This window comes from Polyodon spathula, chromosome 5 (genome assembly GCF_017654505.1).
Source record: "Polyodon spathula isolate WHYD16114869_AA chromosome 5, ASM1765450v1, whole genome shotgun sequence".
In the NCBI taxonomy this organism is placed as follows: domain Eukaryota; kingdom Metazoa; phylum Chordata; class Actinopteri; order Acipenseriformes; family Polyodontidae; genus Polyodon; species Polyodon spathula.
Genome location: NC_054538.1, coordinates 19,290,509 through 19,314,316, shown reverse-complemented (window position 1 = coordinate 19,314,316; position 23,808 = coordinate 19,290,509). Strand labels below are relative to the sequence as shown.

Sequence of the window (23,808 nt, the reverse complement as noted above, 5' to 3'; positions counted from 1 at the left end):
GAAGCCACACAAAATACTTTCAGTGCAGGCACAAACAAGGCAAGAGCTATTGCTAATCAACCACTAGTTTGGGCTTATTTGCAATACTAAGCATTAAATATAGTAAATGTTTATTCTAAAGCACAAAATTGACATTTTCTGCTTAATTTTATGTTACCATAGGAAAAAAAAAAAGTAAGACAATATAGTGCTAATAAAAACAAACATTAACTTGCTTATGTCATGTAAGTTTAATAAAAAAAAAAACATGCTTAAAAACTTAAAAAGGGGTCCGAGTGCAGGATGTGCCCTATAGCCTGGAGATCACTGCCGACCATGACCGAGGGTTCCCAGGGTGCGGCACACAATTGGCCGAGCACCGCCTAGGCAGGGAGCGCACGAGTGACCCCTGTGGCAGACAGGGACCCTGCGGGTTGTTTCTCTTTTTTCATTTAGTATCAATGTCATTTGGAGATTGTTGCTTTTATTAATCACAAAATTTCCAAGTCCATTTCCAGCACTTGATGATTAAGTATTTATTTATTCTATGATTATCATCTGGTGTTGGTTTTCAATCAAGATAAACTGTCAAGAATTAGCAGCAAATGGGTTTCATACAAAATATGTTGATTGCCCAAATACTTTTGTCAAAGTATGAAATTAGTTTTTACATGTTTTTCATTTTATGCATGTGATGTAATTTGTTTTATTATAAAGCTGACTCTCTAATTTACATCTTTCAACAGAATAATTAGAAATTATAGAAATCACTTTCTTTATGGTTTCTCATTTATTTGTAACTGCCCAAATACCTGTTTGTATATATAATTAAAATGCCATATGGAGATTTTAGTTCTTTTTCAGAGAGAGACAGCTTGTGCAGTGTGTGTGCTTTGGCGATCCTGGCTTTCATTCAATCAGATGTTAAATGTTCTGGGGTGGGCTGGAGGTAGGGGGCATAGAAAGTCCTATTGCTTTACAATGTAATTGTTTCATAAGATAAAGACAATCACAAACAGAGACAGGTTTCCACACAGACATGCACGATATAGAGTTCAGATTTTACATTGGCAGAGACCCCTGTTGAGATACTGTGATAGTCCCATGTTTGTTGAAATACAGCACTTGTTTTGTCTCCTCTCAATCAGCGTTAGTTAGCAGTCTCAAAAAATGTACAGTGCATTGTATGTCATAAAATCTGAAAAATAAAACACAGCCATGCAAGCATTCAAGAGCCGAGTGAGACCAATAGGAGCTGAATGAAACCGAAAAAAGGGCGTATCTCATAGCCCCATGCATTACAGAGAACACAGACATAACAAAGGAAATAGCTGCTTTTGCATCCAGCGCTCAAAAAATATCACAGACATTTACGGAGATTTTATTTGATTTTATAGTAATAAAATAATGACTTGCATTATTGAGGAGTTTGGTGATACAAGGAGTGATCAGGAGAGGATTTATCAGTATGCACATCTATAAAGAGGTATGAGAAAAATACAGCAAAGCAAGTGGTGGGGCTTGCCTGAAGATACAGTACTGGGTGTCCTTGTGCGATTCAATGCCTTTTAAACCTGTTTTACTCTGTGAAAATAAACTGGACGTGACGCGCCTGACAAGTGCTGAATAAATGGACTGCAAAGGGCTAAAATCTTGAATGGGTGAAACTGCTATGCAGTAGGAGTCTTATTTGCATCCATGAAACAGCTTCTGGCATGTACTTTTCTGCTCCAGTTCAATGTAACCTTCAAACAGGAGCTCATTATCATACTCCCACTGAGGCACAGCAACAATGAGTCATACTGTACCTTCCTCCACACAGTCCTGGACCACGGTGAAGAGCTGTGGGGAGCGCTCCTCTAGAAGCTGCTGGTGAATGGAGACACATCGCAGGGTCCACCAGGGCAACAGCTAGAGAGGGCAGAAGAAAAATCAGGTAACATCTACACATCCTCCCCCCCAACTTCCAAGTGAAAAAAATATTCTAGAAATTTGTAGAAAATTAATTCAAAATAAAAACTGAAATAGCTTGTTTGGATAAGTGTCCACCCCCCCTTGTAATAGTAATCCTACATTAGCTCAGGTGTAACCAATCGCCTTCAAAATCACACACTAAGTTGCCTCCACTTGTGTTAAATTGTAGTGATTCACAGGATTTCAGGATAAATTCAGCAGTTCCTGTAGGTTCCCTCTGCTGGGTAGACTCAACCATAGACTCAACCATGAGCACCAAGTTGTTTTCATAAGAATTCCGGGACAAAGTTGTTGAAAGGCACAGATCACGGGATGGGTACAAAAAAATATGAAAGGCCTTGAATATACCTTGGTGCACGGTGAAGACGATTAAGAAGTGGAAGGTGTACTGCACCACCAAGACCCTGCCTAGATCAGGCCGTCCCTCCAAACTGGATGACCGAGCAAGAAGGAGACTGATCAGAGAGGCTACCAAGAGGCCAATGGCAACTTTGCAAGAGCTACAGGCTTTTATGGCCAAGACTGGTCAAAGTGTGCATGTGACAACAATATCCCAAGCACTCCACAAATCTGGCCTGTAGGGTAGGGTGGCAAGAAGGAAGCCATTACTCAAGAAAGCCCACCTTGAATCCCGTTTGAAGTAAGCAAAAAAACACAGGAGATTCTGTAGCAATGTTTCAAAAAGTTTTGTGGTCTGACAAAACTAAGATGGAACTTTCAGGCCTAAATGCAAAACATTATGTTTGGCGCAAACCCAACACAGTGCATCGCCCAAAGAACACCATCCCTACTGTGAAGCATGGTGGTGGCAGCATCATGTTATGGGGATGTTTCTCATCGACAGGGACCAGGGCACTTGTCAGGATAGAAGTGAAAATTAATGGAGCAAAGTACAGAGAAGTCCTTGAGGAAAACCTGCTGCCCTCTGCAAGAAAGCTGAAACTGGGACAGAAGTTCACCTTTCAGCATGACAACGACCCAAAGCACAGGTGTGGCAAAGGAAAAAAAAGGTAAATGTCAGAGCCCTGACCTAAATCCAATCGAAAATTTGCGGCATGACTTGAAGATTGCTGTCCATCAATGCTCCCCAAGGAACTTGACAGAGCTTGGACAGTTTTGTAAAGAATGGTGAAATAGTGCCAAATCTAGTTGTGCAAAGTTGGTAGAGACCTATCCCAACAGACTTACGGCTGTAACTGCTACCAAAGGTGTTTCCACCAAGTATTAACTCAGGGGGGTGGAGACTTATCCAATTATGATCTTTCATTTTTGTATTTTGTATATATATATATATATTTTTTTTTTTTCCAATAAAAGCTTTTTTCCCCTTAACAGTGTGGAGTATGTTGTGTAGATAAGTGGGAAAAAAAAACTCATTTAACTGCATGAAACTCTGAGGCACTGACACAACAAAATGTGAAAAAAGTTCAAGGGGGTGTAGACTTTCTATAGGCACTAATATATATATATATATTAGGGCTGAACTGATTAACAGATTAATCGGAGCAAAGCATTCTGGATAGAGAGAGAAATGCGTGCTGCTATTTACGGAAGTGCTGATTTGAGTCTCTCTCTCTCTCTCTCTCTCTCTCTCTCTCTCTCTCTCTCTCTGGACAATGGTGTGGTTTTAAGCTCATATAAAAAGGGGTTAAAGTTGTGTAAAAATCATAATTGTCTTATTTTGTACAAGGATTGCTGATAGGTGCTACGGATGTATATACGTATCTGGAATGTTTACTTACTTTGATTTAAATGACTGCCAAGCATGTGTCTGCAGAGCTACTCGTGTGCATTGTAACCAGAGCTGTCGTGAACGCTGCGACAACATCCAGCATGGCGCATTTATCCTGACCAACATAATAAACTGTTGATTTAGTTATAAACCTTGGAGTGTTTTTTGTCTCCGTGTTTATGAACTGCTAATAATGTTGCTGTTTAGGGGTTACCCCAGAATGGTTAAACAGTACGCCTAACTGTGTTGCTCTGTCACTTGGGGTTTGTGAGTTATCAGGTCCCTAAATCGCTTTTATTAGGGTAATAGGAGAGAAAGGTAACATTTGTTACATCTACTAAAAGTAATAATAAAAAACGATTTTAAAAAGACCAAATTAAGCTATTTTTTTTTTAGATTCTATTGATTTTTAAAACATTATTATGCAAGACAGCTACTACAAGATCATTACCTTTATTAAAAATGCGCAGAGATTAATCATATTTAATAACTTGGATAGACAGTAGAAAGAACTTTTATCGACTGAACTTTTTACCCACCTGAAAGCTCTCCAGTTTAGAGCTGCAGTTCACAAGGATCACTCTGGCTAAGAGCAGTAATACAGGGTTTGAGACCAGGCTGTAGATTGACTCACCATCAAGGACCAGACTGCTCAAGATGGCAGCTGTTGCTGCTTGAGGCTGAGGGGCAAGAAATAGAAAAAAGGTGAAACATTGGGGCATGTGTCTTTGTGAAGACTCTTTACACTAACATTACAGTACATGTACAGTTTACTTTCAACTTGGCTAACAAAAATTTGTGAATTATTCAGTCGTAAAATAACAAGGGAGCACTGTGCTCTACAAATAGTAGGGGCATGGAGTGGGGGCCGGGGGGGGAAATGAAAATACAGTCGAAGCTGAAGCCTTTCTAATATTTTTTTTTAGAATTGCAGGAAATAACTGTACCAGAAAGTATGTGCACATGAAGCGTTGAGACAGACTCTTCGATGACTGAATTCTGACAAAATTGCTCGGAGAATACACACGGAAAAACACAGATGCAAAAACCTGTGATTTTTGTTACTGTTTCCGTTGCCCTGTATATAATTATTTTGACTGTATATAATATAATTATTCTATACAGTAATAACAGTTTCATATTATTGCATTTAACAAATATCACAATAACAGATGTTAATATAATTAGATCACTGGGGGTTTGCTGAAATCAATTCTTGTTGGAAAACGCAGTCATTTACAGTGGCAGCAGTGCATTAACAAGTTAGGAACACTGATATTATGGTCAACACGCAACTTGATGAAAACAATTCGATGATGCCTGAATGAATGACACACTCTAAGGGGTTTTAGGGCAGACCTGTGCAGAAGCAAGACAGAGTACTGCAGCATAGTCTATCCACCATGGGCAACACTACCAATGCCAGACAGAGACATACCTCTGCAAACTGCTGGAAGAGAGTGGCAGGGAGGAAGTCCTGTGGCTGGATTTGAACAGGAGGCCCAGTCCAGTTACTCTGAGCAAACAGCTGCAAACAGGCCACGCCAAGCAGAAACAACACCATCTCCCTGCAAGGAAAGAGAATGAAAATCCATTAACCACTTGTAATCCTGGACACAGGAGCAGTGGCTGCTACAACCAACTTCACAAAAAAGGTGGTATTTTTTCATCTGACCGATTCACCTTCAGTAGAACTACTAATATCCTGGACACCCTATTCAACCACAGGCTTTAATAACATAAAATGGGATTAAAGATATAAACAAGAGACCCAAAACACTAGTGTTTGAAATTGGTCAGACTTTCCATTGCCATAGTGAAGACACATTAAAGGTTTTTCAAGCCGCTTCCACTGTGAACTCAGCTAAGCCGATTACTGTCAGTACAGTAGTGAGGAGTTTAGTATTTTCCGTTAAATTTTATGTTTCAAATAAGTGTTCGCTGGGTGAATAAAGGTAGAATTACAGGGTAGGCATCTCTCTGTGTACTGTGTAATTAAACAGTGTAACAGATTGTATAATAATTGAAATACAGCTTTAAAAATCCATTAAATTAAAAAAAAATCATATAGGCATTAGATTTTAAACAGTCCCTATTAATGATTCAGTATTCACTGAGTTTTTCTTCTCTGCTGTTTCATGCTTTCCACGTCAGCAAATGCTGGAAAAACAGAAGAGGTAAAACATTCTAGGAGCAACACATCTGGTTAAAGCAGCCCTACACCTGACACTGTTACATTAATGCCCTTAGTAAGGGTGGCCAAAGTTGGGCCTCCCACTCAAGGTCTGTTCCAGCCCAGTTCTAAATATCGTTAACTGAGCCAATTAAACCTTCATCCAGACCCTGAAGCAGTTAATTATCTCATTGTACCTGTTAAACCTGGAGTGGAATGGCCCTCCAGGACCATGACTGGACACCCCTGGCCTACAGTGTTACTGAACAAGTTGAGTTTTACAACAAAATCCATTAGTTTCTGTTCCTGCCGGCCGTGTTTTGTTTTAAATTTCTTTTTAATCAGTTTTGCTCATTTATTTTTGTTTCTTGTGATAGGCACAGCAGTGTAGCCCCATACAACACAGACCGCTCCTCAGGTAGATATGTACTCGTGTTACGGTATATAAGGTTGTTGGAAAACATGGATCGAGAATTGATTAGGAGTTTGCTATGCATGTGGACTGGCAGAGCTATACTGGTGATCTTTTCTGAAAAGAGACTAATATTGCAGATAGCAGACTGTTTGGTTCAAATTGCATGTACTGCTAACAATTGATAGAGACATTGCGTCTACAAGCTCTTGACCAACATTGACTGCAAGCTAACAAGATAACAATGCTGTGGACTAGAAGGGAACAGGCTCTAAAGACTTCAGAGAGATCAAAAGAGATAATGCCACTAGGATCAAAGGGGGTCGCAAGAAGATAACAAAAGGCAGATGTATGGACCTGTTGTCTCCAGGAGTGTGAAGAATGCACTGAGTTCAGAGGTTGTCACACTAGACTACACACACACACACACACACACACACACACACACACACACACAATAAATTAAATTACCTTGACCATTGGTTAAGTGTCAGAGAAAGGGGAGGTGGACCATCTATACAGAAGGGTATTTAATGTCATGCAAACATTGTAATGATGAGTATTCTGTTTGTCCTGTACCTGGGACCAGACTCCCTGCATATTTCAATAAACCTGGCAACTGACTGAAGAAAAGGACTCTGTGCATTTTCTTGAATCTACTTAATCACCATCATTTTTGTAAGTTACTTCAAGGGTGTGTACCTCAAAATGAACGTCTGGCATCAAAATGTGCATACAACCTGAATGGGAAAACACGAACTGTGTTGGCTGTGAGAATACCTGATGACTGTTAATTGCTGTATTTGGGCTAAGCGAGTAGAGTTCTCACCTTTTTTTAGTCCTTGGTTCATATCCCACTCAAATTCTAATAAATAAATCATATCTTTTTTACTGTATTTTTTTTTCTTGCTGTTTGCAAAAAATGTATATCTAAATGCTAGAAGTATCAGAAACAAAATTCTAGAACTTGAAGCTACTGCACTAACAGGTAACTATGATGTGATAGGTGTTACAGAAACGTGGTTGTCTGAGAGTGATGGGGACGAATATAATATTTGTGGGTATACACTGTATAGGAAAGACAGGCAGGACAGAAGAGGAGGAGGGGTAGCGCTGTACATAAGAAACAGTCTTGAAGCCCAGGTGTTAAACCTGGACAAAGAAAATAAAACCGAATCAATATGGGTCAGAATAACGGACAAAAATTCAAAGGGCATAATAATAGAAGCATGCTATAGACCGCCAGATTCAGATGGTGAGCACAATAATCTGTTATACAATGACATTAGAAATGCGTGTAGCAAAGGAGAAGCCATACTAATGGGGGATTTCAACTTCCCCCAAATAAAATGGGAAAACCCAGTGGGTAGCGCGAAGGATGAAATCGAAATGGTGGAAATGACAAATGACTGCTTCCTAACACAATTTGTCAAGGCACCGACTAGAGGGGAGGCATGCCTTGATTTAGTCTTTTCAAATAACGAAGATAGAATAACTAAAACAGAGGTCAGAGAACCACTGGCAAACTCAGACCACAACACGGTCTCATTTGAAGTGTTTCTTAAAACCCTAAAAGTAATGACTAAAGCTAAGGTTTACAATTTTAGAAAAGCAAACTATGAAGGTGTGAAACAGAGACTAACAGAAGTAGATTGGAGTAAAATAGAGAAAACACCCACAGAAGAAGGATGGTTGTTCTTCAGAAATGTAGTACTAGAGGCGCAAAACAATTACATCCCTAAAGTAGACAAATCTAAATGTAAAACTAAACTGCCAAAATGGTTTAATAGATCAATTAAAAAAAATATTCAGCAAAAAAAGGCACTTTACAGAGCATTAAAAAAGGACCAAAAAGAAAGTACAAAGAAAGAGTACACGGAACTGCAAAAGCAAGTCAAAAAGGAAGTTAGAAAGGCCAAGAGAGAAATAGAAATGAACATTGCTAAGGGAACTAAAACCAATTCCAAAATGTTTTTCCAATATTACAACAGCAAGCGAACATTCAAAGAGGAGATTAAATGTTTAAGAGATACAAATGGCAAAATCATAGATGAAGAAAAAAAAATAGCAAATATATTAAATGATTACTTTTCACAAGTTTTTACAAAGGAAGATACTGACAACATGCCCCACATGTCATCCAGTTCCTATCCAGTTTTAAATAACTTTAGCATAACTGAGGCAGAAGTGTTAAAGGGAATAGGAGCTCTTAAAATAAACAAATCCCCTGGGCCGGATGAGATCCTCCCAGTAGTACTCAAAGAAATGAAAGAAGTAATTTACAAACCGCTAACCAAGATCATGCAGCAGTCTCTTGACACAGGAGTGGCACCGACAGACTGGAAAATTGCAAACGTAATACCGATCCACAAAAAGGGAAACAAAACTGAACCAGGTAACTACAGACCAGTAAGCCTGACTTCTATTATATGCAAACTTATGGAAACTATAATAAGATCCAAAATGGAAAATTACCTATATGGTAACAGGGTCCTGGGAGACAGTCAGCATGGTTTTAGGAAAGGGAGATTGTGTCTAACTAACTTGCTTGATTTTTTTGAGGATGCAACATTGATAATGGAAAATTGCAAAGCATATGACATGGTTTATTTAGATTTCCAGAAAGTTTATGACAAAGTCCCGCACAAAAGATTAATTCTCAAACTGAACGCAGTAGGGATTCAAGGAAACACATGTACATGGATTAGGGAGTGGTTAACATGTAGAAAACAGAAAGTACTGATTAGAGGAAAAACCTCAGAATGGAGTGTGGTAACCAGTGGTGTACCACAGGGATCAGTATTAGGTCCTCTGCTATTCCTAATCTACATTAATGATTTAGATTCTGGTATAGTAAGCAAACTTGTTAAATTTGCAGACGACACAAAAGTAGGAGGAGTGGCAAACACTGTTGCAGCAGCAAAGGTCATTCAAAATGATCTAGACAAGATTCAGAACTGGGCAGACACATGGCAAATGACATTTAATAGAGAAAAGTGTAAGGTACTGCACGCAAGAAATAAAAATGTACATTATAAATATCATATGGGAGATACTGAAATTGGAGAAGGAATCTATGAAAAAGACCTAGGAGTTTTTGTTGACTCAAAAATGTCTTCATCTAGACAATGTGGGGAAGCTATACAAAAGGCTAACAAGATGCTCGGATACATTGTGAAAAGTGTTGAATTTAAATCAAGGGAAGTAATGTTAAAATTGTACAATGCACTAGTAAGACCTCATCTTGAATATTGTGTGCAGTTCTGGTCACCTCGCTATAAAAAAGATATTGCTGCTCTAGAAAGAGTGCAAAGAAGAGCAACCAGAATTATTCCGGGCTTAAAAGGCATGTCATATGCAGACAGGCTAAAAGAATTGAATCTGTTCAGTCTTGAACAAAGAAGACTACGTGGCGACCTAATTCAAGCATTGAAAATTCTAAAAGGTATTGACAGTGTCGACCCAAGGGACTTTTTCAGCCTGAAAAAAGAAACAAGGACCAGGGGTCACAAATGGAGATTAGACAAAGGGGCATTCAGAACAGAAAATAGGAGGCACTTTTTTACACAGATAATTGTGAGGGTCTGGAATCAACTCCCCAGTAATGTTGTTGAAGCTGACACCCTGGGATGCTTCAAGAAGCTGCTTGATGAGATTTTGGGATCAGTAAGCTACTAACAACCAAACGAGCAAGATGGGCCGAATGGCCTCCTCTCGTTTGTAAACTTTTTTATGTTCTTAATAATAAATATTAAATCGAACATGCTTGCAGCTAGACTCCCTTTGGATGAAACTGCTGATTTGTGATACGGACATGAAATTTTCGCAGACAGGCGTATTAAACAAATATAACTGCAAGGAAGGAAATAAGATTCCCTGGTTTTGGGGCTCCAGTAAAAAGCACTCTGCGTGGAGTGCAGGATGCGCCCTATAGCCTGGAAGTCGCCGGTTTGAGTCCAGGCTATTCCACTGCCAACCGTGGACGGGAGTTCCCAGGAGGTGGCACACAATTGGCCGAGTGTCACCCAGAGGGGAGGGCTTAGGTCAGCCAAGGTGTCCTCATCTCGCACCAGCAACCCCTGTAGACTGGCCGGGTGCCTGCGAGCTTGCCTGTAAGCTGCCCAGAGCTGCGTGGTCCTCCGACACTGTAGCTCTGTGGTGACTGCATGGATGGCCTGCAGGATGAAAAGAAGCGGACAGCTGACAGCACACGTTTCAGAGGACGCGTGTGTCCGTCTTCGTCCCTCCCGAGTCAGCGTGTGGGTGGCAGCGGTGAGCTAGGTTGAAAAACACTAATTGGGCTTACCAAATTGGGGAGAAAATAAGAAAAATAATTGGCGAAAAAAAAAAGGATTCCCTGGTTTTACTATAAGTAAAACTAATACACTGGAGCTAATCAAGCACCTGAACTAATACACTGGGGCTAATCAAGCATATATTAACACCTGGAATTGACTGAACTGCAAAACAGCAGACTTATTTTCTAGCATCCCTGGACTGTTCAACACTGATTTATGATTAAGGACATGTTAAATAAAACCTTAAAAGCGATCATGAATATGTTGAAAAAGATATAGACTCCAAACCTTACAGAAATTCCAAACTTTCCAGAACCAAATAGTTATACATTTATAATTAACTAAAGACAAAGGTTATAGGCTAAGCTTAATATTTCTATTTCATTTCAAATGTGTTGAGGATGGATAAGCTGTGCAAAAAAAAAATAGCTAATGCTGATGCTGACATGAGAAAGTTCCTGTCGGTTCCCAAAAAATTACAGCTAGAAGAAAATCTTCAGGTCCCGACCAAATAATTCAGCGCACATTGTGTCTCCACTCAAACTCGCACTCCCTTAAACTGAAGTTGTAATGTGTCACTGCCGGGCCCTTGTCCACCAGCTGATTGAAAATGCACTGCATTAATCTGCAGTCTTCTCCTCCTGCTTTCTCACACAGCTGATTGAAAATGCACTGCATTAATCTGCAGTCTTCTCCTCCTACTTTCTCACACAGCCGATTGAAAAGGCACTGCGTTAATCTGCAGTCTTCTCCTCCTGCTTTCTCAAACAGCTGATTGAAAATGCACTGCATTAATCTGCAGTCTTCTCCTCCTGCTTTCTCACACAGCCTGATTGAAAATGCACTGCATTAATCTGCAGTCTTCTCCTCCTGCTTTCTCAAACAGCTGATTGAAAATGCACTGCATTAATCTGCAGTCTTCTCCTCCTGCTTTCTCACACAGCCGATTGAAAATGCACTGCATTAATCTGCAGTCTTCTCCTCCTGCTTTCTCACACAGCTGGCCGGATTGAATAGAGCCTTGGCTCAACGATGAGCTGTGCACTTTGATGTACAGACCTGGCACCATGTGTCTTCACAGAATTAGTGTTAGATGAAAAAAAGCACAATGCAGCAATTTCACAGCGTCACACATCACCTGTCTTAGAATATGCCACCCTTCAAAACAGCAGTATTGCAAAAGTGACCGTCTACCAGTATTACAGGTCACCCTGTATTCATATACCTTACTGGCTCCAGGGACAGACTGAAACAATTTTTATTTTCACTTTTAAGATATAAAGGTGACTTTGCTGTGATGCACTGTACCTCTCAGCTTTGTCATCCTCCGTTGAAGCATTCAGGTATGCTAGAATCTGTTTCTCCAGATAGCTGTCAATTTTCTCCTCGGCTACACTCTCCGCTGTAAAGATGTCCAGGATGACCGGATTCAATAAAATGCCTTCAAAACTCCCATCCAGCAGAGACTGCAGCAAAGGACCACTTTCTGCAACATGCAGGACAAAGAAACATGTGATTGATTTATTACAATTACGATATGGCGTGACTTCATTTAAACCGTAGCTTTGTATCTGAAAGCCAGAGCTTTCACTTTCTAATGCACAGATGTCAAGATAAATCTTAATAGAGGTTGGTGACAGGCGCATCAAAAAGTTTTGCTTGAAGTTTTCAAATCCATGTACCTTTACTGTGGCTCGTATTAGTTGCCAGTTTTATTTTTTGTTATATTAAATCTGGTCTAAGCCCTGGCCTGGCTAAGTCATCCACCATCTCATTATCCACCACCTAAGTAGGCTCACCATTAAATACAGAACAACAGTACAATATAACTATAAATTTTCAACCTGTTCCACCTGACGACCCACCCTTAAACGTAAAAAAAAATAATAAATTGCGACCCACCTTTAATTGACAAACAGGAGTAACACAGTAGTTCTAAATATATTAAGAATGAAAGCAGAAACTCCAAGGCGTCAAATAAGATATATCTATCAGAGTCTAAGGCATCTCAAGTTACAGAAACACAACAGACACATTTAGACTGAAGTGCAATTATGATCTGTCATACAATATTTGCCTGCAAAGCATATTGGGGAAATCCCAACAGTATTTGTACAAGGGTTTTACTGTATTTTGTTGTGAAAGAGTTTTTTTTCAGGGCAGTATTAGTTCATAAATACAATTTTATTGTTATTTATTTATTTTGCAGTACTGTACACAGTTAATTTGGCTATTTCTTGTTCTGACCTGAATTTTTACATTGAACCAAAAAAATTAACCACTGCAAGGACAATCAATATTTGGCGTTTCATTTCATTGCAGAATTGTATAGTACTTATAAATCCTGGTATCACATTAGAGCAATTAAATTGTGCCCTGTTCCCAGCATTTAACATTTGAAACACTGTTAGATTACCTTACAGCCTAAATTATCTTAATATACAGTACATATTTGACACAGACCTTGGCATGCAAACCACACCCCTTGGCACTTGTTATGCCAAATGTAATGTTATAACAAACGTCACAAGCAGTTTATGTTCCACGTATGTCAATTCAACGTTATCTACAACTAATTTAAAACAAAAAGTCAATTTCCACTCTCTAAATCCACCGTCCTTATCCATCACTGTTATGCGGTTCTGTGTGTTCTATAGTACAGATCCGACTACTATTCTTTCAGTGGTATTTCTGAGCTTAGCATATTACTGTATAGTATTTAATTAGCAATTGTATAATATTCTGAAATCTGACTTCGATACATTTCAGTATTACCATCGAATAGCATGTGCTGACTGACGTCTAACGTTCAAGTGACAGCATCGTTAGCTGCAAGTCAAAGCAAGCTAAGGAAAATGATTAATTGTTTCACCATCACGTTAACACAACAGGTAAGCTGTGCTGCATGGTACTGTGCAGTGACTAGTAGAATAGATGAACTGGAATGACAGTAGCAATAAATACCACAACATAAGCTTTACACGTTTACTTACACATATACAAGTTAAACTCATTTCATCCGTTCTTGTCGTTATTATTACGTATGTGTTTATTTTAAACAGCATACCACCTTGCTGCTACATTCATACGTATTTGTTAGTTCCTAAAATTGTTACCAACCTGCAACAGTAAATACATTCTGTTTCCATTCCGTAGTTTCTCTCTCTGTGAGAAATCCTCTCAGCACAGCTAGCTCCACGGCCCGCACCATTTCTCTTCAGTTCTTGAATTTGTTATTCAGTGACTGACAGTAACGTTTTAATCCAAGAACTATAATTTTCGAATTATTATTCTTCGTCGCTCTCTTCTACACTTTGTATATGTGAGATGTTTATTTTCAGCCCATGTGCTACAAATAGAATCAGTGAGCAGCCATGACAGTCATGTGGCATTCTGGGAAGAGTACATGAGTGCGTCCGATTGAGGGTTTTCACCCACGTGATCACACTAGAGTGAGTTATTTATGTGCGTGTAGTAACGGATTCGGTGCATTTATTTGCGCACCAGTCACAATAAATAGTTTTTTTTTAACCAGATTTGTATAATCAGCTTATTTTTGCTGACTGTCTCCAAATACATACGGGGATGTAGTCTCTTATACAAAATTGCAAAAATAAATACAATGAAATAATATAAGAAAATATGAGTAATGCCTAATGAAAAGCCTTCATTGTATGTATATAAGCACCACTATATTTATTGGTATAGTTTCGAAAATAAATGAAAATCGATCCGGTAATAACAAGAGCGAATCTGTTTAAACAGAACACTATTATGATTATGGTTCATACTTCAGACTTCGATTTCTGCTCGGAGTCGAAGGTTTCTGATCATGTGCGACAGGTCAGAATTACGATAACATCAAACTTTATGCGCTAAAAGTAATGCTTATAATATATTTTTTTTAAATGACAAATGGTGGAAACAGGCGAAATTCGGTTCATGCGAACGAAAAATAAAAACTTTCTATAGGGATGGACAAAAAAGATGCGCCCAAATGCAAAGGAAGCACTTTTGGAACGAATAGGCTCTGTGTACTAGATGGCGTCAGTGGGCTTCCGGTTTAATACTTGTTGATAGTAATTGTAGTTTATCTTTTTAGTATACACGTGTTTGTTGAGGATTATTTCGTTATTATTCTATTAGATATTGTTTTATTCGTACAATGAGTGCCACAGCTACAAAACCGAAACCTGTGAAATATCAGAAACGAGAAGGAAGCATCTCCGAGCATTGATGTGTCCCTTTTTGTTCAACATCGTCGCGATACAACTCGAGCGTAAGCTTTCACTCTTTTCCTGTAAATGTAGAACTTAAGAAATGGCGCAACAACATCCGCCGAGACTCGAGAACAGTTTAAAGCAAAAACAAAACCACACACAAAAGTGTGCAGCAGACAATCTGTAGTAAAACAACTTAATTAAATATAAGTCATAAAACACAAAATATTGACAACCGTTAAACAAAATAATTCATAACTATGTTAGTACACTAAAGTATTTAGTATAACTTAAAAATAAACGATTGATCTTGTTCATTAGTATAAAAAAAGTATTAGTAACTTTAATAATACAAAGAAAGTGAAATTGAACTCATGTGACTGTAAATCAAACCTTCACCTTGAACAACAGCTACACTAATCTGTATCTTACACAAACTGCGGCTTCTCATTCTTCTTCATGGGTCTGAAACAACTGGCCCTCACTGATTTCACCTGTCAGCCTGTCTTTGTTTGATACTGGTTAACGACAACAATATAGACGTTATTTCTGAGGGAATACAGTGCTTGAAATAAAATCGAAAACCATCATAATTACAACAAGAATTTGACAATGTTGTACAGTTCGCCACTTACCTAATGTTATCATAAACAAATTAATTAAATTCCAACAGGTTATGCTGACATCACGATAAAGTACATGTTAGTATTTTTTTTCTTAGCAGAGGGACTTAGAGTTGTCACAAAATATACATATGTCATGATTGACAATACAGTAAGAGCAGGTAAAATATACAATTACTTCAGTCCTAACAACTTTAACTAAATACTTACAGTTTGATAATCACAATATAGTAATAGTACATACAATACTTTTCATATTTTAATGTCATAATTATATTTTATATGTTAACATGTAAACAACAATATATAACAATATAACTTACCCATTAACCAAGTATCCTTATTAAATATTGATTTTACCACAACAGTTTTACAGATATGCAAAGACTGAACATTTTAAAATAGTTGCAGAGGTAGCTGGAAACGTATTTTCAAACCCTTTTCCAGTTTGTTTGATGGAGCTTTGCTGCACAGTTTAACTATTCTATGGACATTCTATGTGGTCCAGTGGTTAAAGAAACAAACTTGTAACCAACCGGTAACCGGTTCAAATCCCAGCACAGCCACTACGGTACTCAGTGACCCAGATGGGAAATGGCATGGCATCTGCGGATTGGAGGAGTGGATGCACTTGCTAACTATGGGTGGCATTATAAAAAGGGGACGTAGTGATGTGATCTGTAACTTTGTGAATGGTTTCGTTAAATGACCAGAAGGAGAACCTGTGTTGTGAAACATGAGGGTTCTGTTTATCGTTAATTGTGTGGATGACTAACACGATCCGGAGCTTTCGCCAAAGACCAGCACTAAACCCGGATCAACAACACTGCACTTTACTTTGCACTAACGAACTGTATTCACCTCGAGCACTAGAGCACGCACTGTGGACTGGAGTTTGTGTTTGTGTATGTGTTATGTCTGGGTGAACTGAAACGGAGCTGTTATTATTTCGGGGCAAACCTGCGGATTACAAATAAGCAATACACGCCGCTGTATTGCTTCATTACCATTGTTATTGTTTACTGTTGTTTTGCCATCAGGCCATTGGATTTAAAAACCATTAAACGACATTGCACCTGGATTATAATTGTCTGTCTGTTTATTAATCACTGCTGCATTACCTTTACCTGCACATAGTTAACCACTTTGCCACAAGGCTATATTAGTATATATATGAAAATCAATATTTGTCCAATTTCAGAAAATTCTCCTATTTTTTCAATTTATTTCTGTTTTTTCTTATATATTTGAAGTTTAAAAAATGTTTATCACATACATTTTCTTGATCTGAACAAAAAAAAAAGTTTGATGCATTACTGGCTGCTCCTGATTGTCTGGGTTATGCAATCTTCGTTGGTCCTAAAAGACAGGGACATAGCCAATAGGCTTGTCAGGCTCGACTGGCTCATTTGGGTAAAGGGGCGGGGCTTAAGGTATAAAAGAAGAGCAATGCCTCCGTTCCTTTTCTGCTAAATGCTAGTACAAGTTGTTCCTTCTTGGTCCATGTTCAGTCCAGCAAACATTTTTTTAAGCTCATGACATCATTACATACAGCTGTTTGTTCGCTAGAATCCAGTTTAATGGAAACCTGTTTTTGTGTGATAAGAGTTGCATATATTTTTCTGCAAAAGTTTGCAAGTTCAGTAGAAATTTGTTCATCTTGTTTATGGAAACATGGCTTGTGACCTGATATCGTATGGGGAGAAAACTTAAAGCAAGAAAACCCTAAAGAGTGGAGTCGGAAACTCAAGGCTATACTTTGCTGGGAACTGTCAGTTGCTGTACAAGTCTGCCTGCAGGTATCACTGCATCGCTGTGCATTTTGGCGTTGAAGCAATGGTCCTAGTCTGTTTAACAGATTGTTAAACCTTTCACCTGTCACTCTAAAAAATTCTCAGCACGTCTCCTAAAATGTCAATTTTTCAAATTATGCGAACGCAGTCTCTATTGAAGGTATGAAGTGACACGATGTGTCCTTCGTACAGAAAATAGTGAAGCTGTACAGCTTTTATAGCTGTCTGCGCCTGACGTATCACAGTCATTTGCGACAGAAGTATGAACCAGCCCTTAGCGTAACTCTAATAGTTACAGGATGTCGATACGACCTGCACTAAATGTTCTGCATGTCCTGTGACCAGATGGGAAGTATCCATTGTTTTGTTTTACATATTCATAAAAGCACTGGTAATGTATGCTTAAGAATGTACAGTTATTTGAGTGCCGAAAGATTTTTGGCTGGGGACCAACATGGAGAGCTGAATTGGCCTTTGTGCTCACATGGGATAAGGGATGATCAACTACCGAGAACAGGTTACTCCAACTGGTCAGGTTGCCTGACAAAGAATGGTTGAGATTTCCCAGGCTGGTCCTTGCCTCTGTGGTGTAGTAAAATCTGTTGCTGAGGTTTGCCTGGATCACAGAGGCAAATTGCTTGACAGCGGTGACAGAGTTTGTGGTCTTCTGTAGTTATACAGAAGACCAAACTCAGATCGCAGGTGACAATCGAATTAGGTCCACAGTAAGTTATCCAGAAAATATTTGTTTTATAATGGTCATATTCCTCAGAAAATATATTAATTTTATAACGGGGTCATATTCCTCAGAAAAGCTGCCTTACCACATGCTCTTTGGGCCATAATTCCAAAGTGTTTTCTCCAGTCTTTAATTTACTCCTGTTAAACACACCTGTTAAATTACACTGCCTGTTTGTTATGTTGCGCTGTACTAAAATGCATTACCTCTTGCACTTTGAAGAGTAACAATCGCAGTCAGCGTGTCAAGTAGGCTGATTGTCTTCTTTTACCACATCCTTACATTAAATTAAATGCAAATTATATTTAGCCTGTTGTTCTCTGAATATCATGGTGCCTTTACTTTTTAATAGAGAAACTGACTCCAAAATGACCTCAAAGAAATCTGACAATGATAGTGCACTTTATCATCCTTTTAATTTATTTCAAAACAAGTCCAAAATAGAAAACAATATGACAATAATGTACCACTTTGTAGAGACAGATCCTGGACCTGCACAAAATAACATTATTTTTACCTTAAGTATTTGACAACCATTAAACAATTTGGAAAAGGCTCTGCTGCCTAAAGACCAGCTGTAGAAAGTGGCTGAGTTGAACAATCGATGTGCATGCGCAATAAATGAATTTCGCTCATTCTCAAAGACGCTATACTGAAATTGCTTATCATGCATAACTGTGCCAGGCATCTATACTTTGTCTTCATACTTCACAATTTCAAAGCAGAATACGTATTACAAGCTACCTAAATTGCTTTATTTGCATGAAAAGTGCTCAATTTAAAATAAATCTAAGTCAGCACTTTATTTTATAAGAAGCAGTTATTCAAAATGTATCACACATGTTCTTTGCCTTTTAACAAACCCCCTTTTCCCTGTTCAGTATTCTTCTCTGGTAGCTGACTATATCTGAAAATTCCAGCAACAGCTGGCGATTAAATATTTATTGGTTTCTTAGAGGATCCCCAGAATTTTGAACAGCACAGGGTGACCGTGTTAATTCAGTGGTGTCTGTCAGTACGTACTATTCCATACCATTCCAATTGTATTTATGCAAGCAACCCAGGTCACTTTACAAAAAACCACCCGAACGAGCTCCAAACTGCTCTCTAGTGAAAGGCCAAATCAGAGAGCTATGTTTTGAACTTAAATTTTAAACATACCGACAGACTCAGGATTCCAAATACGATTTGGAAGTGAAATCCAAAGCGAAGGAGCTTCAAAACTAAAAGCCCACACATCATAAGTTTTTAATGACATTTAGCTGATGCAATGACTTGGATGACATTAAATACCCATGAGATAAAATCCCGAACGTTAGGTTAACTTATTATCATAACCCTGGTTCCCTGAAGTAGAAATGTAACCATTAAAATAATGATTACATTTTGTACTTAAAAGGGAACAAATGTTCCACCAAATCCTTCTGTATTTAACAATAAGTCTTTCTCAATGTTCAGACAGTCACAGCCTTCAAATGTTAGACATGTGCCTGGGTGGCCATATCAAATGTTAATAAAGATTATTGAATAGGTGTGTTAGTTCTTTCTTTTCTTCAAGACCCTCCATATCTGTTAAACACTCAATAATGCTACATTTAAAAATACTAAATGAAAACATATGTAGTTTCTTGTACCTTTTTTTTCTTAACCCTTTTGGAAATGTGAATTTGTATGTACTATACACTAAGTATAAAAATTATTCTCTACAAATGTACAGTACTTTTCAATTACGCTAAGAACTATTGTGTAAAATTGAATTTCAAATTATGAAGTGAAATATGAATGTTGGATTTCAGCCGCATTTCAAAACATATTTTTATACATCCACATTTCAAATGTTTTATGCAATAGTTTGTACTAGCGTAACTGAAAACTACATGTATTTGAAAAGAATTGCCACATATTGTAAAGTCATATCCACATTTCCTAATATAATCCTGAAGTGAAGAATTTTGCACTGAAAAGATAAGGAGATGTGAATACTTTTGGGCTCCAACTTACTGTACATTGGTTTTGCACATGGCTAGATTTTACCTGGGTGCATCTCTTGTTGAATCAGCTGAAAAATGTGCTCCACGTCACACCAGATAATATTAGCTAAGAAAACCAACTGCTGCATTTTTTTTACAGCTTGTTTGCTGGGTTTTGCTGATGCATGTGTTGCCCCCTGACAATTAAAGTTTTTTCTTATTACCTCTAATTACCATTTAGTGTCCTTTCATTATTATTTTTTTGTCTTTGTTCATGTGTGCTGTGCGCGCCCTCTTGCAAAACAGCTTGGTGTCCATTTGTAAAAATGAAACTTATAATTTGTCTTTATTATTCCATCTGCCAGGAGCTCCTGAAAGGCCGGTAGTGGGTGGTGGGGCTCGGCAGGGCTGTGAGACACAGAGAAGAAACACTGAGAGCATAGCATTCCGCTCTCTGGGTTTGTTTGCACACAGGTTTAAAAAGACAAACATAACATTCAAAAAGTATACTGCAGTGTATAAAAAAAAAAAAAAAAAAAAAAAAAAAAAAAAAAAAAAAAAAAAAAAACTAGTGTTTTAGAATGGTAGGTACTGCAGTGTATATTATAATAAACTCTAGTGTTTTAGAACGGTAGGTACTGCAGTGTATATTATAATAAACTCTAGTGTTTTAGAACGGTAGGTACTGCAGTGTATATTATAATAAACTCTAGTGTTTTAGAACGGTAGGTACTGCAGTGTATATTATAATAAACTCTAGTGTTTTAGAACGGTAGGTACTGCAGTGTATATTATAATAAACTCTAGTGTTTTAGAACGGTAGGTACTGCAGTGTATATTATAATAAACTCTAGCGTTTTAGAATGGTAGATACTGCAGTGTATATTATAATAAACTCTAGCGTTTTAGAACGGTAGGTACTGCAGTGTATATTATAATAAACTCTAGTGTTTTAGAACGGTAGGTACTGCAGTGTATATTATAATAAACTCTAGTATTTTAGAACGGTAGGTACTGCAGTGTATATTATAATAAACTCTAGTGTTTTAGAACGGTAGGTACTGCAGTGTATATTATAATAAACTCTAGTGTTTCAGAACAGTAGGTACTGGGCTACCGAGTGGCGCATCCAGTATAGGCGCTCCGCATGGAGTGCAGGATGTGCCCTATAGCCTGGAGATCGCAGGTCCGAATCTACGCTATGTCATTTCCGACCATGGCCAGGGGTTCCTAGGGCACGGCGCACAATTGGCCCGGGTAGGGAGGGCTTAGGTCACCAGGGCAATCCGTGGTTTACTGCGCCCTAGCGACCCCTGTGGCTGACAGGGCACCTGCGGGTCTGCAGTGGAGCCATTACGATCCGTGTTGTCCTCCAGCACTATGGGTCTGGTGGCTTCGCTGTAGATCCGCAGTGTGAAAAATGACAATTGGCAGGAACAAGTTTCGGAGGATGTGTGTTTCAGCCTCCGTTTCACGAGTCGCTGGGGGTTGCAGCGGTAAACTGGGATAAAAACAATGATTGGGCATTCCAAATTGGGGAGAAAAACCGGGGTAAAAACCATTGGCGACGATTATATTTTATAAAAAAAAGAACGTTAAGTACTACATGGTATATTATTATAAACTCTAGTGTTTCAGAAATGCAGGTACTGCAGTGTATATTATTATAAACTCTAGTGTTTCAGAACAGTATGACTAGCATGTGTGGCAGCAGGTGAAGCAGGTGAAGGTCAAGGTGATATTCCTATGATAAAGTACTTCAGGAGTATTCTGCCCTCAACAACTTGCTTGTTAAATACATGTTCAGCTACTACCTACTGTAAAGGCAGGTATAGAGGCAGGACAAGAAGACATGTGGTTTCAGGTGGATATGAATGGATCCATTCTGCCTGATTCAGCCACACCTAGCCACACCACAGTCAATGACTTTAATGGCATACTGTCACAGAGACGGCAGAAGTGGGCAGCGTCAGAACCAGGAAAAGGAATGAAATACACAAAACAGGACGGATGAAATGATGGTGGCGCTTGCTTGCGCCGGTTTATTGTAAAATAAAAGGGTTTAACAAACAGAAACAACATGACACGGCACTGGTAGCCGAAATAAACAGACAAACAAAAACGGACTAATACTAAACAAAAATACGGTGATTTGATAAATACACAAGTATCGTGCTGGTCCCACCAGCACGCAATAGCAATTGTAAATAATTTCTCCTCTCTTTCCCGTTCTCCACTCACCGAACACCCAACCCTGAGTGAGTAAAACGTGCATCTATAGACACTGTTGTGCTGGGATTCAATTACTAATTAATTATTCACTTGAATCCCAGCACATGAATTAATTATGTGCAACTTCGTGCTCACATATTAACTACTTTAAATGCATGTGAAGTGATGTACAATCCCGTGCCTAAATACAATTATACATTTCTAAACAGACGTGAAACACAGACCCGTTTATATCCCATGTACCAATGCTATACACCAACATTTAACACACCACACGCAACATATAACAGATAATATACACAGGGACGGGCACTTTGTCACACAGTGCCTCAGAGTTTCATACATTTAAATGAGGATTTTTTTTCCACTTATCTACACACATACTCCACACAATTATGGGGAAAAAAGTGTTTATTGAGAAAAAAATGATATATTAAAAACACAAAACTGAAAGATCATAATTGATAAGTCTCTACCCCCCTGAGTTAATACTTGGTGGAAGCACCTTTGGCAGCAATTACAGCTGTGAGTCTGTTGGGATAGGTCTCTACCAACTTTGCACACCTAGATTTGGCAATATTTGACCATTCTTCTTTACAAAACTGTTCAAGCTCTGTCAATTTCCTTGGGGAGCATTGATGGACAGCAATCTTCAAGTCATGCCACAAATTTTTGATTGGATTTAGGTCTGGCTCTGATTGGGCCATTCAAGGAACCCCCAGTATGTCAAAACGTGCATCTATATATACTGTTGTGCTGGGATTCAATTACTAATTAATTATTAACTTGAATCCCAGCACGTGAATTAATTTTGTGCAACCTCGTGCTCACATATTAAATACTTTAAATGTACGTGAAGTGATGTACAATCCCGTGCCTAAATACAAATATACATTTGAAACACTCGTGTTACAGGCCTGTTTATATCCCGTGTACCAGTGACTATACACCAGCATTTAACATACCACACGCAACACAACAGATAATATACACAGGGGCGGGCACTTTGTCACACATACTCACTTGGGATTGGTAGAATACATTACTGCTTGAATGATCTATTATGAGCTGTTAACTTTTTTTAATGAATACTTTCAAAACTGATGAATTATCTCTTCATGGTGAGTAGATCCCCATAATGCGCACTACTTAAGCTTTCTGTCCTGGTTGTCCTACAGATTCATTTTTTTTCAATGTACAGACAGACTGGTAAAATTCCCAGAAGATAGTTCAGTGTTGGATGGGAAATTACTTTGGGAGCAGTGCTCCAGTTGATTAATGAACCACCACATGTGGACAAAATATCAGAACAATCCCAGTTGCAACAGTGCTGTGATTTTTGTATTAAAAAAAAAAGAAAAAAAGAAAAACACCATGTGCGTAAAAGCATTAACCTCAGTTGCACGGTGTGATAGTGATGCAGTGGTGTCGATAATCATTTATGTCTGGGCACTTAAAACCAGTACTCATCTGCTACAGTACATTTCTCTGCTGGCTGTAAAGTCATCTGATTCAATTTGGATTGAATGCTTGACTGAACTGTGTTGCACCCATGAGTGCAATTCGTGCATATAAAAAAAGAACTGGCCCTGTCACAATACAGCTTTAACTTTGCAGGTCCTGTTATTTTAAACAGTGGTGTTTCTAGTGCAGTTTGAACCAA

The 23,808-nt window shown here is 38.5% G+C and overlaps 1 protein-coding gene across 1 annotated transcript in view; it reads right to left on the bottom strand.

The window, feature by feature from the left end:
• The window catches only part of ttc27 (tetratricopeptide repeat domain 27), a 107,851-nt gene extending 93,892 nt beyond the window's left edge, over positions 1–13,959 (bottom strand). The window contains exons 1-5 of the mRNA XM_041249967.1: positions 13,689–13,959; positions 11,877–12,054; positions 5,124–5,253; positions 4,225–4,365; positions 1,788–1,890 (exon numbers count right to left, since the gene is read on the bottom strand). Of these exons, the coding sequence (XP_041105901.1) occupies positions 1,788–1,890; positions 4,225–4,365; positions 5,124–5,253; positions 11,877–12,054; positions 13,689–13,779 (643 nt within the window). The 5' untranslated portion in view covers positions 13,780–13,959. The remainder of the gene's footprint in view (positions 1–1,787; positions 1,891–4,224; positions 4,366–5,123; positions 5,254–11,876; positions 12,055–13,688) is intronic.
• Positions 13,960–23,808: the final 9,849 nt, after the last annotated feature.